General features: G+C 50.5%; 1 protein-coding gene across 7 annotated transcripts in view; it reads left to right on the top strand.

Annotated features, from left to right (window-relative positions):
• Positions 1-17,806, top strand: part of MAP4 (microtubule associated protein 4) — a 142,858-nt gene that overhangs the window by 38,481 nt on the left and 86,571 nt on the right. For all 7 annotated transcript variants that reach the window (XM_056485934.1, XM_056485940.1, XM_056485935.1 and 4 more), the window contains exons 3-4: positions 5,789-6,047; positions 13,845-13,910. In XM_056485934.1, coding sequence (XP_056341909.1) covers positions 5,807-6,047; positions 13,845-13,910 — 307 coding nt within the window. In that variant the 5' untranslated portion in view covers positions 5,789-5,806. The remainder of the gene's footprint in view (positions 1-5,788; positions 6,048-13,844; positions 13,911-17,806) is intronic.

The raw sequence follows: 17,806 nt of genomic DNA on the forward strand, positions 1-17,806 counted from the left end.
GATCTCTTGCTGTATTTATGGATTGTTTGAAGAAGAACCTGGCTCTGTGACTCTCCCTGAAATCCTCATTTGCTGGAAGTCCAAACATGAACTAAAAATCAGCAATATTTGATCTGCTGCCCCCCTGTCTGCTCTCCCAGCTCACTCTGATCTCAACACCACCTCCAAGCTGAAATTTGGTTTGATTTTGCTGTGGAAATATCTGGAATCTCCTAATTAATCCTGGTTTGATGATACCATTGGGTGCTTGGGCTGGTCCAGCAGGTCAGGAGCATCCCAAAGAACTGGACACCTTCCCTCTGCCAGGGGGTGGTACCTGCACATCTCCTTGGGGATTCTGCTTCCTGAATATAACTCTGGAATCCAGGTCACCCATTCTGAGCCTGGTTTTTCCAGCAGTTGAGCTGAGTGTGATTTTTAAAACATTTTATTAAAGGTCTCTCAGCCTCCATCTCTTTGCCTCTGAGAAGCTTCTGGCATTTGTGGGGTTTTCCTGTGACTCCAGAAAGAGCCACAAAGCAGAGCTCTTGCTGTGTTTAACTTTAAAACAATAAATAAGTCAACCCCATTGGTTCAGGCTGTGCCAAAAATAATGATGAAAAATTCAGTTGTGTCACAGATTTTTTGCCCAGCCATGGAATGCAAGGAACGTCAGCAGCTCAGTGGGTCACTCTGCCCTCTCCTTTGGGAGGAGGGATGCAGAAATCTTCCCTGGACTCAGGACTCTGGAAGGAGGATGACTTAGCAGATCTCTGCTCTCCTGTTTCCTCATGGCTGAGTGCTCCCAACAGCTCCAGCTAAGAAAAGCAACCTGACTTAGCCAGCAGAAATGGGAATTATGACCAAGCTGTCCCTGTTTCTCCCAGCCAGGCATTTAATTTGGGATGGAGTTAGGAGCTAATTTTAAAGGAGCAAGTGGATCTGTTGGAATAATGGATGTGCTTGTTGTAAATTTGGGCAGCAGAGTCTCCTTTAAAGCAGCAGAAGTGAGGAAGTGCTGCTGCACTGTTCCTCCTGGATGGGAGCAGATCTCTCTTCCCTGTCTGGCAGGAAGGTTGCTGGCCTGGGGCTGAGTTTGGAGCAGGATGGAGCCCTGGGTTGCTGCCAGGAGCAGGCTGGGATTCTGCTGTGTCACTGTCACTGTCACTGCAGGCTGCCAGGTGTGCTCCTCTGGGAGCAGCAGCATCCCTGTGCCAGCAGTCCCAGGGAGCTGGGCAGGGTCCTGCTCTCAGTACCGTTGTGTTGGGACAGATTTCAGGTTTCACTTTGGGTTTGCTGGCCAGCATCCCTGTGCCTGCTCTCCTCTTCCTTTTTTTGCTCTCCTTTTTCTTCAGACAAGACACAGAATCTGGGTCAGACTGATCATAACTTGAGATTCCAAGCCTGTGTGTGCCCAGAGGCAGGAACACAACAGAGCAGTCAGGGGAGCTGCAAAATGGAAGCACAAAGTTCAGAAAATAAATTCCACTTCTCCTTGGATGGGAAGCTGGAGGCTGTGGCTCCTGCAGGTTTTGGATTTTCCAGAGGGTGGTGAGTGGGGTGATGGCTCTTGAAGTTGTTCCAGGGAGTCACTTGGAGTAAAACCTGGGTGAGGAAGTTGCAGAAGGGAAGTTCTTGATACCCAGAGAAGTTGTTGATGGTCCTGGATCCCTGAAGTGTCCAAGGCCAGGCTGGACAGGGCTGGCAGCACATTGGGACAGTGGGAGGTGTCCCTGCCCAGGCACTGGATGAGCTTTAGGGTCCCTCCAACCCAAACCAGTCTGGGACACTTGCAGGGATTAAAATCCAGTGAATAGCTGGAACTCTTTGGAACAGAGCACCAGGATGGAGGCTGTGTGATGTGGGTAAGGGATTAAAATAACCCTGCAGAATCTTTCAGATTAGCTGAGGAGAGATGGATTTTATCCCAACAAACAAACAGGTTACTCACTGAGTACACAGAGATTCTGAGCGTGGAGAAGAACAGATGGAGCAAACCCTGGGTGTAACAGATCAGCTGTGCCTGGAACAGGAGAGATCTAAACAATCCTCCTGTGTAAAAATAATGTGTGAGTTCAAGGAACATGATTGATTTGCTTAGGGGTAATTTGAAGATTTCCTGGAATGTGTTGCTACAGGAAACCCCTTCTCCTTGCCTGCAGTGCAGCTGTCACTGTGGCACTGCCAGGGCTGCTCCTGCTCCTTCCACACCTTTCCTTGGAGCAAACTCCTCCCATGGTGCTGTCCTTGGAGGCTGATCTTGGATACACACCTGGAGTCAGGTTGGTGTCACCCACAGCTGCTGATGTAACACCCACCAGCACCTCAGCAGCTGTTCCACTGGAGAATTATTCTGAATCCCTGAATCCCTGAGGCTGGAAAAGGCCTCTGAGCCCAGGCTGTGCCCAATCCCAGCCCAGAGCACTGAGTGCCACCTCCAGACCCCCCTGGGCAGGGCCTCCCTTTCCAGGAAGGACTTTCAGTGCATTTTTAAACCTGTGCCTTCAGAAATCTCTGTCACTCCTCAGTTTTTCTCTTTCATCCCAAGGTTAATGCCAGAATTCATCTTCCCTCTGCTCTTTAATGTCTGATTTCCATTGCTGTGCAGGCAGGGGATTAAGGTGCATCTTGCTGAGGATTCTTCAGTGCTCCCCAGCCAGCTCTGTTCTGTGTGAATGGCACTGGGTGGGAAGCATCTGTCTCTCTAAGCTGCTCAACACATGAATGTGCTCCAGGATTTGCTGTCTACCCTTGGGCACAATCCCTGCAATATCCTCATTTTCCTCTTGCCTTACTTAGCAGACAAGCCCTGGGAATTGGTGTCATTTGGCTGCTGTAAGAGAGGAAAAGGAGGAATTCCCAGGGGGGTTGTGGCTGTCCTTGGAGCCCACCTGGGCTCAGGGGGGATCCCTGCAGTTTGTGCCAGGTGCTCCAGCCCTGTCTGAGACAGCAGTGCTGTATTTAAAATGGCTTTTCTTAGTTACACTGGTTTATTTTTATACATCCTTGCTACATTCCCCATTTAGCTAAATACAGACAAGGAAATGTCCTGCTGATGAGGCTGCACAGCCTCATTATTATTTACCCCAGAAAGTAGATCACTCCAGTGTCCTAGTTCCTGTGTAAACCTGAACTAGCAGCACTGTCAGTGCCACAAAAACCAAATTCCATGTGTTTTATGGCAGCTATTCCATGCAGTGCTGCCAGCTCCATGTGGGGCTCTGCTCCCAGGAACAGGGACAGGACAGGAGGGAACAGCCCCAGGCTGTGCCAGGGGAGGTTCAGGTTGGAAATGGGGAACATTCCTTCCCCAAAAAGGCTCTCCAGCCCTGGCACAGCTGGTGGAGTCCCCACTGGTGAAAGGATTTAATAATAATGGAGGTGGCACTTGGGGACATGCTCAGTGGTGGCCTGGGCAGTGCTGGATGGACTCAGAGGACTTTCCCTCAGTGATTCTGTGACTGTGATGCAGCTTGTTGAGAAACCTAAATATTGTTTTTCTTTCTGATGCTAAATGACATTTTCAGCAGATGATTAAATGTTCATTGCTGCACATAGAGGCTCACTGACCTAAAGCCTTCAGTTCACTTGTGAGTTGGAAGCAAAGGAGGCTGGGCCTGAAAAATTGTCTCTTCCTGAGCCCCATTTGTTCCTTGAAGGAGACTGCTCAGTGCAGGGATTAAACTGGAAATGCCTTCCCTGGCTGGTGCTCCCTGCAGGGTAATGCAGCCAGTTGTGTGCACATCTGGATGATGGTTTGTCTTAAATTAGTCAGGAACTCTTTCATTTAAATATAAAATGGTTTTTTTTTTTACTGACCATAATCCATTCAGCTGTGACCCTTCACAGGGGGGTGAAGAGCTCCAAACTTTTCACCTCTGCATTTCCAAGCTGTGATCCAGGGCCTTTATCTGAGCCACCAAGAGCTGCAGCTGCTGCCTGAAGTGTGGCCTGCAAGCCTGACCTTTTATTGTTCAAAGAATCAAAAAGAAGAGCTTGAGCTGAATTAGTTTCCATAATAGCCTTGCCTGGAAGGACAGAAACCCCACTATCAGTGGGACACCATTGTTCCTGAGGAATGTCAGCCTGTAGGTATGTGCTGGCCCTGCAGTGCTGACACAGAATTTCCTGCAGTTCAAGGAGTAGGAGCCTTTGTGTTTTGGGAACAAGAGGGTCTGTGTTCTCCAGCCCAGGGAAGGCAGCAGGCCTGGGCTGCTGCACAGTGGCCACTTGGGCCACCCCTCCTGACCCACACACACAAGTGTCCCTTGTGTTCCTCTGGCAGCTCTGTGTCAGCAGCTCCTGATTGTCCTGAGGAGGGGCTGGAGCCAGGCTGGGAGAGCTGGGAATGTTCACCTGGGCAGGGGAAATGCAGAGAGAGCTCAGAGTCCTGCCAGGACCTAAAGGGGCTCCAGGAGAGCTGGGAATGTTCACCTGGGCAGGGGAAATCCCAGGGGAGCTCAGAGCCCTGCCAGGACCTAAAGGGGCTCCAGCAGAGCTGGGAATGTTCACCTGGGCAGGGGGAAATCCAGGAGAGCTCAGAGCCCTTCCAGGACCTAAAGGGGCTCCAGCAGAGCTGGGAATGTTCACCTGGGCAGGGGAAATCCCAGGGGAGCTCAGAGCCCTGCCAGGACCTAAAGGGGCTCCAGGAGAGCTGGGAATGTTCACCTGGGCAGGGGAAATCCAGGAGAGCTCAGAGTCCTGCCAGGACCTAAAGGGGCTCCAGGAGAGCTGGGAATGTTCACCTGGGCAGGGGAAATGCAGAGAGAGCTCAGAGCCCTGCCAGGACCTAAAGGGGCCCCAGGAGAGCTGGGAATGTTCACCTGGGCAGGGGAAATCCAGGGGAGCTCAGAGTCCTGCCAGGACCTAAAGGGGCTCCAGGAGAGCTGGGAATGTTCACCTGGGCAGGGGAAATCCAGGAGAGCTCAGAGTCCTGCCAGGACCTAAAGGGGCTCCAGGAGAGCTGCAGAGGGACTGGGGGGGCAGAGCCTTTCTGCACATTCCAGCAGTTTTTGCTGCCTCTTGTTCCCAAGAATAACTTGAAAAGGCTGTAAAGTGAAAAAGTCAAGGATTGGTGATGGGTGTGTGTTGTGCCAGCCTGAAGGTTGGAGATGACTCAGTTCAGGTGCATTTTTTCAGCTCAGTGGCAGGAATTAAATTGAACACAGAGATGCAGATCTGGGAGGGATGACTGGTGGTTGCTTCTTCTCTGTTTCCAGTTCCTAGCTGTGGGGATAATTCCTACATGTGCATTTTGCTGTTGTTTTTTTATTTTTTTATTTTTTCACATAAACATTATTAAAACGTCACTTTCCCTCCCAAATCCCAGGGCTGGGGGGGTTTGCTGGGATTAGCAGGGTTTGCTGAGGACATGCAGGACCCTCTGGGGGGATCAGGAGCAGCACTGAAGTATAGATCAGAGATTATGTAAAATCCTAATCTCCATAGGGGAGCCTGGGTGGAGTCAGGCCCAGCACTAAATTCTCTTGCGTCATCTGTGTTTGTGCTGCTCAGGGTGTAATTAACTGCAGATCTGGGCCAGGGCTGGACTCAGTGTCACACCATGGCCACCCTGGCAGGTACTGGGCCTTATTTTGGCATTTTTTATTTAAGGTTCTGATAAAAACCCCCATGAAATGTATCACCCATGAGCTTTAGGTGACCCCACTTTATTTCTGTTCCAGACTGAGAATGGCTGAGCACTGAAGAACCATTTCTGCTGGTGTAAAGGCACAGAGGGCACACAGCGGGCAGCAGCCAGCTGGGTGAGGCCCATGTCTGATGAACTCCTCTTTCTGCTGCCTTGCAGGTGCAGAGGTGCCCAGGCATGGCTGAGCTGGAGCACAACCTGAGCCTGGCCGACGCTCTGAGCGAGCCGCCCCACGACGTGGAGGAGGAGGTGAAGAGGGACTTCATAGCCACCCTGGAGGCTGAGAAGTTCCATGATGTGGTTGGAGAGACAGTGGATAAAACAGATTATGTGCCACTGCTGGATGATGAGGACGAGGCCAAGCCTGGCAGCCAGGAGCCCAAAAGCAAAGGGCACGTGGATGGGATTCCCACGGAACGTGAGTGTCCCACAGTGTCCCAAAATGTCCCAGAGTGCCCCAGAGTGCCCCAGAGCCACAGTGTCATAAAGTGTCCCACAGTGTCCCAGAGTGTTCCAAAGTGTCCCACAGTGTCCCAGAGTGCCCCAGAGTGTTCCAAAGTGTCCCAGAGCCACAGTGCCCCAGAGTCACAGTGTCCTAAAGTGTCCCACAGTATCCCAGAGTCACAGTGTCCCAGAGTGTCCCAGAGTGTCCCACAGTGTCCCAGAGTCTTCCAAAGTGTCCCAGAGCCACAGTGTCCTAAAGTGTCCCACAGTATCCCAGAGTCACAGTATCCCAGAGTGTCCCAAAGTGTCTCAGAGTGTCCCACAGTGTCCCAAAGTGTCCCAGAGTGCCTCACAGTGTCCCAAAGTGTCCCAGAGTGTCCCAGAGTGTCCCACAGTGTCCCAAAAACTGCCACTGGAACATCAGGGAGCCCCTGTGCTCACTGTGACACTGCTGAGGCTCTGATCTGAACCATTTATTTCAAATTTGCCTCAGGTCAAGCCCTGCTTGTTGCTTTTTGCCCTTTGTTCCTTCAGCCTGTGGAACAGCCTCTCCTGTGGACACTGCTGAAGGCCTAGGCAGATTTCAGCCAGGCCTTTTTTTAGGTTTTGCGGTTTTTGTTTTTAGGTTGTGACACTTATTTAGTTCTGGCTAAGATTTTTCCCAAGGTGATACCTTTCTTACAAATAGGAAGGAATTAATAAACATAAGATTAGCACCTGGTGTTGACTGTGGGACAGTGCATGATGTATGTGGCACCTCTCCCTGCTGGGCCTGCACTGTGTGCTTGGCATTAATATTTGGGGTTGGCTGCTTTTGGGGCTCTCAGAGAAAGCACTCACCAAATTTTGTGGCTGCCATGCTCCACAAACACTGTCCCAAGGTGCCACCACTCTGGGATGCCAAATCCAAGAAGAAAGGTGGGTGATGAGCTGCTGCTGGTGGGGCAGCACATCTGGGATCTCCAGAGCTTCACCCCAAATGTTTAACAGCTCAACCCCAGGGCTCTGACCCAGGACTTCATTTACTGGGATTTCTTGTGGATGTGCTGCTTGTGTGCATGGTACCAAAACCTGCTGCTGATGGACTTTCCAGCCCAGCTGATACTTAGAATTATGGGATCATTAAGGTTGGAAAAGATGTTTGGGATCATCAAACCCAGCAGCTTCCCCAGGCCTTCCAAGGCCACCACTGACCATGTCCCCAAGTGTCACATCCACACAGATTTAAATCCCTGCAGGGCTGGGGACTCACCCCTGCCCTGGGCAGCTCTGCCAGGCTGGACAAACCGTTCCAAGAGGAATATTCCCAATAAACCTCCCTCTCCCCCTGTCCCTGTTCCCTGGAGCAGATCCCAAACCCCACCAGTTGTCCCCTCCTGTCAGGGAGTTGTGCAGAGCCAGAATTTCCCCCTGAGCCCCTTTCCAGCTCCCTCAGCCCCTCCTGGGGCTCCAGCCCCTTTTTGGGGTTTGTTCCCTTCCCTGGACATGCTCCAGTCCCCAGAGTCTGTCCTGGACCTGGGGACCCCAGAACAGCCCCAGGAGTCTGAGGTGGAGCATCACCAATTTATTTGTGTTAAGAGCTTTATCAAAAATTCTTTAGGAAAATGAGAGTTTTAAACAGATGCTTCCCTGTATGAAGGGGAAAATAGGCAGTTTTGGGGGTCATCCAATGAACAGTTTAAATTATTGCTCCCTTTGCTTGTGTGCTGTTCCTTCCCTGCCCAAGTGGGAATTGCCACCAGCAGTGCCTTGATGGTTTTATTTGTTTTGTGGCCTTGATCTGTGCTGTGTAGAGAGGAAAAACTTTGGTAACCTGATGACTTCTTCAGAAGAAGTTTTTTTTTAACCCTTAATCCTGCTGCCCATCAGTGTTGAGGAAGGTGGGATGTGATCCCTCAGAATAAACAGAACCTCCAGGACCACATCATGGGGAATTCTGGTCTGTTTGAGGCATTTATTTGCTTTGTTCAGAAGTGCATTGGGTGCCTTGTACACAGAAAATGTAACTTTGAGTTTTCCATGCTGACACAGTTGTTAAATGGCACCAGATGAGCAGGAAGGATGGAAATGGGCAATTGGAACTTGGGGCAGTCCAGATGTGTATTATTTATTTCATTTCTGTTTTAGCACTGCAGAAGCAGAGAAACACAAGGACTTGTTAACACCTTTGATTTGAGGATATTTTAAAGCAATCCTTTGTTGTAGAAGCTGCAGATCCTAACCCATCTCAGCAGCAGGATTTCTCAGTGCTCAGATCATGGCACAGTATTGGTTTAAAATACAAATCCCTTACGTGTGTCCTCCCAGCCATGTATCTTTGCTGTCCCACTCATCATTTCACATAACTGCAGGATCCTGGGGAGGGGTAAGGAGCCCTTTTGGGTTTGATGTTAATTAAAACTCTCTGTGAGAGAAAGGCTGGGTGCTGTGGGCAGAGCTCAGGCACAAATCCTGGGGGGAGAAGAATTTCAGAATTCCTTCATGGGAAGGGTTGTTGATCCTTGCCCAGGGAGGTTTGCACTCCCCATCCCTGGAGGTGGCCCAGAGCTCTGGGGACAGGGATTGGGCTCAGGCTGGATTTGGGGATCAGGGAAGGCTTTTCCCAGCTCAGTAATTCAGCATTCTGGGATGTCCTTCCCCAGCTCCCTGCTCTCCCCTCTCTGCCCACCCCATCCTGGGGCTGCTCCAGCAGAACTCCTTTCCCTCCTACATAGCAAAGGGGGGGATGCACTCTCTTATACTTGCTTTGGAGATTGGTTTTTCCCTTTTTTGGGAGAGCTGGAGAGCACTCAGGAGCATTATCTAAATCTTTGGCAAGATGCAAACGAGACCCTGTGTGAAGGGATGGAGAGGTTGCCCTGAGTGGAGTTGTTCAGCTTTCCCACCTTGGACCAGCAGGGAAGGACTGAAGCCCAAATCAGGGTCAGGTATCATAAACCAGGCTTAGGGTTTGGTCCTGGAATATCTTCATTTCTCCTCCCTGTTTTCCCTGAAGTGCTGATATCTGTTTCTGCCATCAGATGTATTTAATATTTGTAACTGCTTAAAAAGATAGTAAAGCTGAGAGAGCTTCATTTATTGAGGCTCCAGAATTAATGAGCACTGGGGTCCTGAGGGGGTCTTGGTGTTGTAGTTCCATGTTTGAGTGTAACACAAGTTTTTGGGGAGCAGCAGCAGGAGTTGCACATCCCTGGCTCCAGACAGTCTGGTTTTCCTGAGGGAAAGCAGCAGCCTGCAGAGCTCAGGCTTTTCAGCCTCCTCTTGTTCATTTATTTATGTTAAAAGGCACAAATGTGTTCTGACATCACGGTCTGTGCTCCTGAGATTGTCTTTCCCCAGTCAGAAGAGGTTTAATCCTCCATCCTGTCAGGCTGTAGCTGCTCCAGATCTGCTCCAAGATTTTCTTTCACTTTTTTTTCCTGACCCCAGGAGCCAAGTTAGGTGAGTTTAACATGGGGCTGGGTGAGTCCAGAGGGGTGGAGAAGAGCAGGGACAGTTTGAGCAGTCCTTTGTCACCTACAAATCTCTTTTAGAATAAAGCTTTAATAATGGCTAACTGCTGAAATACCAGGGAGAAATGGGTTTACTCCTCCTTGCACCTGGCTGGACATGGTAATTTGGCAAATTCTGGGCTAATCCTCTTCTGACCTTGTGGGCCTTACATAAAGCCAGGGCTGTGTGCTGCCTGCTCTCCTGAGCAGTCCCAAGGGGTTCAGGATGCTCTGGAGCTTCCAGGCAAAGGCCCAGAGGCTGCAGCAGCAGTTTCATTCTGCTGCTCCTGTGATGGGCTGAAGGGAGGGACTTCAGGTGGGATTTGAGCATGTTCCAGTGCTGGGTTGATGAGGTGCAGCAGAGCTCCTGGGGATGTTTAGCTGAGGTGAGGACCAGGATTGTCTCTGGTTCCTGGTGGGGAATTGTGGGCAGCTCTGTGCTGGCAGGACCTGGCCTGTGCTCAGTCCCTGTGTTCACAAACTCCTTGGTGAGTTTGAACCTTGAGTCCAGGTTTTTTGGTCAGTATGGGCTGGGATGGAGCTGATTTTCTCCATGGTGGCTGGCACAGTGCAGAGTTTGGAACTGGGTGTGAGGATGGTGGCACATGAGTGATTTGGTTGTTCCTTCAGATGAATCTGTTTGATTTCCCAGGCTCAGGAGGGAGCAGGTGTCAGGGAGGTGGGGGCATGGCCAGGACACCTGATCCCAGCTGGCCAGGGGGAAATCCCACAGTGCAGAACATCCTGGCCAGTGTGAACTGGGGAGGGCTGGCCAGGAGCTGCCAGCCCCTGCTGGACATCAGTGCCCCAGGGGATTGGGCACCCTGCAACTCTGGGGTTTTATTCACAGAATCATGGAACTGCTGAGCTTGGAAAAGCCCCCAGAGACCATCATCCAACATTCCCCCAGCACTGCCAATGTCCCCAGGAGCCACATCCACACAGATTTAAATCCCTGCAGGGATGGGGGCTCCACCCCTGCCCTGGGCAGCTCTGCCAGGCTGGAGAGCCCTTTCCAGGAAGGAATATTCCCAATTTCCAACCTGAGGCCATTCCCTCTCCTCCTGTCCCTGTTCCCTGGGAGCAGAGCCTGACATGGGGCTGTCCCCTCCTGTCAGGGAGTTGTGCAGAGCCAGAAGTTCCCTCTGAGCCTCCTTTTCTCCAGGCTGAGCAGCCTCTCTTGTCATTACTATAATTCTATTATTTTTCTTTTATTTATTATTTATTCCTCAAGCCACTGGGTTTATTCCCCAGCCCTGTCAGTGAGTGCCTCTGTGGGGCCCCATTCCCATGGGATTAAACCCTGCAGGACTCAAACCTGGTTTGGTTTAACTGAACCAGTCCTGGGATGGCTCTGCTGGGACTGGAGGTGTCACCACGAGGTGGCTCTGCTGGACACTGCTCCTCCCTCCCTGCAGCTCCAGAGCTGAAACCCCAGGCCAAAAATCACATTTCCTTTTGCTTTTCCCTCCCTTCCCACATGAGGAGTAAGTGCCTTTCTTGCAGCAGGATTTGCTTTAGCCAGAAGGAATTTAGACACTTGGTCATGTATGAAAGTGGAGATGGAGAGTGTTCCACACACCCCAGAGTTTAAATCAGCAGATGATGATATTTGCTTTTTTGTCTGATGAGACATTAAAGTTTTTCCCTCTCAAAGTCTCTCCAGCCCCACAGTTGTTACATCACAGAATCCCAGACTGGTTTGGGCTGGAAGGGACCTGAAATCTCACCCAGTGCCACCTCCCACTGTCCCAGGTGCTCCAACCCCAATGTCCAGCCTGGCCTTGGACATTCCAGGGATCCAGGGGCAGCCACAGTTGCTCTGGGAATTCCCAATTCCCAATATCCACCCATCCCTGCCCTCTGGCAGTGGAGCCATTCCCTGTGTCCTGTCCCTCCATCCCTTGTCCCCAGTCCCTCTCCAGCTCTCCTGGATCCCTTCAGGCCCTGCAAGGGGCTCTGAGCTCTCCCTGGAGCTTCTCCTCCCCCGGGGAACATTCCCAGCTCTCCCAGCCTGGCTCCAGCCCTGGGGGCTCCTGTGGGTCTCTCCAGCTCCTTGTGCTGTTGGATCCAGGGCTGGGGCAGCTCTGCAGGTGATTTTGATGCAGAATATTTCAGTGAATGAGTGGAAGGAGATTTAAGCTCTGAGTCCCCAGCTGGTTCAGACTCTGCCCATCAGCATTTTGCTCACCTTTTCCTCTCCAGTGTCAGCATTTGACAACATCTGTGTGTGATAGAAGCTGCACCAAAGCCCCCTGTGCCCCAGGTGTGGCAGCCCTGCCTGGGGCTGTGCTGGGACGTGCTGGCTGTGCTGGTGTCCCCTGCCCACCCCTCTGGGATTAGGGGTTGTGTTGGCACTGCCCACTGGCCTCAGATTATCGGTTTAGCCTGCGCTGCCTTAAATTTGTTTATATAAAAACAATCCTTTGATCCACGAGCCAGATGCAAATACTATCTTGTGATTCTGATGAGGATTAGGTAGTTACAACATCTTGACATGGTTTTGGGTTTATGCAATTTAGAATATGAGGGGAGGAGCCCTGGGCAGGTTGCTGGGTGCTTTCACACTGGGCTTCAGCAAACCCAGCTCAGATTGATTTGCTCCAAAGGCACTGACCTTCAGAGACTTAAAAATAACAACCACTCCTGCTGCCTGGAGTTGGTGTGATCTGACCTGATTTTTCTGGAAGCTTGTCTTCCCAAAAAGCCACAACTGTAAAGGGAACCATTTTACCTGCTCTGTGTCCTTGCCAAGGACAGCCATGGCATTTCTGATCCTTCTGCTCCCCTTTGGAAGGGTTCAGCCACATCTGTGGTCAAGTCCTGGTTTAAAGCATCAGTAATCTGGTGGCACCAGAGTCACTGAGGCTGGAAAAGGTCACAGAGTCCAAACTGTGCCTGATCCCCACCTTGCCTCCAGAGCAGAGCTCTGAGTGCCACACTCAGGAATTCCTGGGACACCCCCAGGGGTGGGCACTGCAAACCTCCCTGGGCAGCCCTTCCCATGGAGAAATTCCTCCTGGAGTTCAGAACCTGGGGCTCAGGGAGGGCCAGCAGCAGCTCCAGGTGACTGAGTGTGTGTTTCTTCAGGAGAAACCTTTTTTATTTATAAAATGAGCATTTCCTCACTGCCAGCAGAACTGAGGGCCCAGGGAGGAGCTGGTGCTGCTTGTTCTGCTTCACTAAAACTGCTGGGGGTTATAAAATCACAGAATCCAGACTGGTTTGGGGTTGGAGGGAACCTCAAGGATCACCCAGTGCCACCCCTGCCATGGCAGGGACACCTCCCACTGTCCCAGGCTGCTCCAAACCCCAGTGTCCAACCTGGCCTGGGACATTCCAGGGATCCAGGGGCAGCCACAGCTGCTCTACCAGCCCTGCCCACCCTCAGTGTGTAAAATTTCGTTTATCTGATCTAAATGGACCCTCCTACAGCTTCCCAATGTTCCCTGTGTCCACTGCTGCCAAGTTTCCCAAGTTCAGTGTGTAAATCCTGGTGCTGGTTAAAATTTCAGAATTTCACTACAAGATGGACTGAATCTCACAGTGATAAGGATTTTCTGTGTGGTTTTTGGAATTGGTGACCTTCCACCTTGACCACCTTCCTCCAGCTCTCCCCTGATCCCTTCTTTAGCAATGTGTGGTGTTCCAGGAGGGATTTCTCCATGGAAAGGGTGGTCAGGGTAGGGAGGTTTGGATCCCCATCCCTGGAGGTGTCCCAGCAATGACTGGGTGTGCTCAGGGCTCTGGGCTGGGGGCAGGGAGGGGATCAGGCACAGGCTGGGCTTGCTGATCCCAGAGGGCTCTTCCACCCTCAGTGATCCAGGATTCTGTGAGTGTGCTCTCCTTTAGAATTGATCATTTCTTTTGTTAGTTCTGAGGGCTCTTCCACCCTCAGTGATCCTGGATTCTGTGAGTGTGCTCTCAACTGGAATTGATCATTTCTTTTGTTAGTTCTGAGGGCTCTTCCACCCTCAGTGATCCTGGATTCTGTGAGTGTGCTCTCAGTTGGAATTGATCATTTCTTTTGTTAGTTCTGAGGGCTCTTCCACCCTCAGTGATCCAGGATTCTGTGAGTGTGCTCTCCTTTGGAACTGATCATTTCTTCTGTTAGTTCTGGGATCACCACCTGGGTGACAAAGTGGGGATTGTCAGAGCTTGGACTCCATCCTGGAGCTCTTTTCCAGCCTCAGTGATTGCAGAATTCCACAGTGCTGTTCTCAAGGTGTGGGTTGAGGTGAATTCCAGCCAGAGGTAACCCTGGTGTTGATCTCTTGCAGATTGCTCAGCCTCTGGGCCCATGGTGGTGGAGAATGGTGACCACGGGCTGCAGGATCCCCACTCAGGTACGTGCTGCTGCCCAAAACCACTGCCCAAAACCACTGCCTGCCTGTTCTGGGGCTCATCCATCTGCTCTGCAGCCCTCACTCCTCCCAGGGGCTGGGGCTGCCTTCAGTGAGCTCTCAAAGAATTGCCTACAAAAGAGAGCTTCATTTCTGTGGAGTTTAAAGGGCTTTTTTGGATAAAACCTTGTTGTGAAGATGTGCTGTTCTTTATCCATGGTCAGTGCTGGCAAGGCAGCTGAGAATGGTTTGTAGAGAGTCCATCATACCCAGAGCTGAGCTGTGCCCTGTCCTGTGACTGCCCTGAGCCCCACAGTGGTGTCTTCCCATGTCCCCATCCTCTGGAGCAGTTCTCATTCACTGCCAGGACCCAGCTGTGTCCTTCACCCCACACCTGCTCAGCAGAGGCACAGGTGTCCCTGAGCCTCTGGAGCCTTGTTCCATAGCATCAGGATAGCTTGTGAAGAACTGGATCAGGATTTCAGACTTGTGCAGAACCTAGAAAAAAATTGACCTTTCCATCAGGCTGAGGTTGGTCTTCCCTTAGTCCCAGTTAATAGTGAGCTCTGCTTCCCTTCCCCCTGAGCCTCTCTGACTGGGATTTGGGATTCCTGCCAAATTCCAGCCCATCTGCTCCCTTCTGGCATGAGGACTTGGGCTGTGGGAGTCTCTTTTCTTAGGGATGGAATATTCCAGAGTCAGTTGCCATCCTGGCATGGGTAAGGACTTCTTTTGGTGTCCCTTGTGGTGGTCTCCAGCTCCAGATCTGAGATTGTCTGGGTGCTGCCACTGTTATCCCTCCTAATCCATGGGTGCAGCCCCAAGATAAAAACCAGTTCAGGAAGTACTGATGAACATTTGGGAGATGGGGATGAATTAAAACACCTCTTTGCTATAATTCTCTTTAGGATTTCAGAGTTTGGTTTAGTGTCAGTGAGTTTCATGTCCTAAGTGAGGGTGGGAATAGAAAAATTGATCTTTGTGCCTCATTTGCCATTGGAAATTTGGTCAGAAGGAAGTTGTGCATCTTTTATAATTCACTATAAACTGAAATTAGAATACTTCTGAACCTTCCTAAGGATATTTCCTCCCTCTTCTTTAATACTTATAACTAAAGGAGATAGAAATGCAATCAGATTTATGGTCTGAATAATTAAAGACATCAAGATTTGAACTTCTGGATTGTGTTTAAAAAATTCTTTGTTATTTGCCTCACTCTTGCTTGGTGGAGGTTTAACTCTTCACACTAAATGTTAACAACTTTGATCAAAGATACTTTTATGTGTCTGGAGCTTTTTAATTTATTAATATGTTCCCTCTTTGTGGGGTAGAGTTGATTTTTTTCTCCTCCTGTTCAAGTGTGTCTAAAAGTGACATCAAAGTGTCAGAGCAGCGTGTCAGGCTGAGGAGCTGTGGCTCAAGTTAATTAGGATTGCCAGAGAAACAGAAGATTGACATGACACAATTCCTTCATGGCCTCTTTCCCCACCCCCTTCCTTATGGAATATTTGCAATATTGGTTCTCCTTGGGAGAGAAGGGAGAAAAGCTGAATTTCCAGCAGGCTCTGGAGGGGTTTCAGAGCTGCTGCTCTGTCCCACCTGCTCCCACATTAAGAGGTGCTGCTGCCCAAAGCCTGGATCCCTCCCTGGCTTAAACCACCTCCAGTCTGGGGGTTTTGTTTTCAGCAGGATCCATTCCCTGTGTGTGAAAGCTGAAATGGTTCTTAGGGATGTGGGATGTGAGCCCAGTGCAGAGAAATGGAGCAGCCAGGAGAGAAATCAGGAAGGTGATGCTCAGGCAAAGCAGCTTTTTCTACAAAAATCAGTGTTAAAATCTGCAGAGAAAGCTTTAAAAAGCAGAGCTGGGTTGAAGTTGATTCTGAAATGACTCCAAGGACAAGAGTTGGTTCAGCTATTTGCAAATCCAAGTGTGAATCTCTCTGGGCTGGAGCTCAGGAAGCACTGCTGGATGGTTTTCTCCACTCACCAGATAAAACAAGGTGCTGATTGACCCTGTTTTATTCCATGCAGCATTGTCTGCAGCCACTGGGGTGTGTGTGCAGAGCTTGGATGGGTCAGGACCCAGCTCCTGGCACTGGGGCCAGACCCTGCACCAAGTGCTGGACTCTTTTCATTTGTGCTGTGTTCAAAGCTGTGTTTAGGGCAGGGTTTTGGGCAGGAGACCCTGGCAGCTGCTGCTGCTCAGTCCTTGGCAGCACTGAGCCTGATGTGACCATTGCTGGCTGGGTCTGTGGGGTTTGTTTTTGGGAACTGAGAGCTGCAGAGGGGAGCTCTGCCTCTGGGGGCTGGGCACATCCCCTGCAAGGCTCTCTGCTAATCCTGCTCTTCCTTAAAAGGATAAATGGAGAGGCTGGAGCAGCGTTCCTGGGGATGCACAACAGGGAATTATTCATTCACTGGTGGTTTGGATTCACTGCTCACCTCCACCAGGCAGAGGCTAGGGAGGGCTTGGTCAAACCAACCAAATATTCATGTGTCATTTTCGATTTTGCAACTCTTTATTGCAGGATATTTGCCTAGAGTTCCAAGTAAATACATATTTAAAAATAAAACCCAACCAAATTTCTGCAGAGCAGCCCATCAGGGATGATGAGCACATGGCTGATCTGGATGTTTCTTGCCCAGGATGCTGTTGATGCTCTTGCTGGCAGGGGAGAAGTTCCCTGGGGAAGTATCCCTGCTGGATGCTCATACTTCCCCCAGCTGGGCTTTCCCTCCAGCCAGCCTGCTGGGAGTTCTGTCACCCAGCACTGGCTCACAGAAATCACTTTGTTTTCAGTGCAAATTGTGCCTGTGAGCTGCACCCTGAGGTGTGCTCTGTGTGTCACTGGTGCAGTGGTGACAGTGACACATCCTGAGCCAGCTGTGTGTCTGGACCTGGCTTTTGGCAAATCTCCTGGCTGCACTAATGAAGTGTTTGCTGTTTGCAGCTGCCTCCATGGTGATGTTTACTAATCACTTGCGCTTTCTTGCCCCCTTCCCCATCCCCTCTCCCTCTCCTACTTCTTTTCCTCTCTTCTATTTTCTCCTCCTAGAAGCCTAGACTGTCTCCTAACTCTGGGGCTGCCACTGACACGAGACCAGTGTCCTTTTCTACCTGCCATTACACTTCTAAAATCTGCAGCATTTTACAGAGCTCTTGCTTTACCTCCTTGGACTTGGCTGTAGAAGAAGCCAAAGGGTGGCTCCATCCTGCTCCTCCTCCCTGTGCTCTGCAGTGCTTGTTGAAACCTTCCTCTGTCTGTGTAAGCACAAAAGTGCACCCTGGTGTTGAACTGCACTATGCCACTGGGTTGAAATCACCACCACAGCTCCATTTTTAGTTTGGATCACCTTTAAATTTAATTTCTCTCCGTTTTCATGGTGCTGGATCAGAGAAGGTTTGGAGTTTCCAGTTGTGCTTCCATAGTGGATGGGTCCACCATGACTGCAGCTGCCTTCCCTCCTCCCACATCAGCACAGCCTTGCAGAGTACCTGCCTTGCTCCTTGCTGCTTTCAAACCTCTCACACGAGGTCCTCACCTGTCAGGGTTGTTTTCTTCCAAACCCCTGGTTCAGATCATTTCAGGGCTTTGTAGACTTGAGAAACAGATTAGGGAAAGTTTCCTGAGGTACAGGTGGATCACCTCTGATTTTGGGGTCCAAGCACTTGCCATAACTGGGAGTATGAAGGAAAACAGCCAGTCCCAAATTCCTGCCTTGGGGAGTGGCTTTGCTGCCATGCTCCTTCCCAAAAACCTTAGAAGTGAGAAAGGAAATTGCCTTTTTTTAACCTCACACCTCTGGCTTCCTGTGGGGAAGGACAGCCTTGGATGGAATTTTACCTGCCATGAGAAATAATCTGAGGGAAACAAAAGGGCTGAGTTTTGAAATTGTTC

Source organism: Oenanthe melanoleuca, chromosome 2, assembly GCF_029582105.1.
Source record: "Oenanthe melanoleuca isolate GR-GAL-2019-014 chromosome 2, OMel1.0, whole genome shotgun sequence".
Lineage (NCBI taxonomy): Eukaryota > Metazoa > Chordata > Aves > Passeriformes > Muscicapidae > Oenanthe > Oenanthe melanoleuca.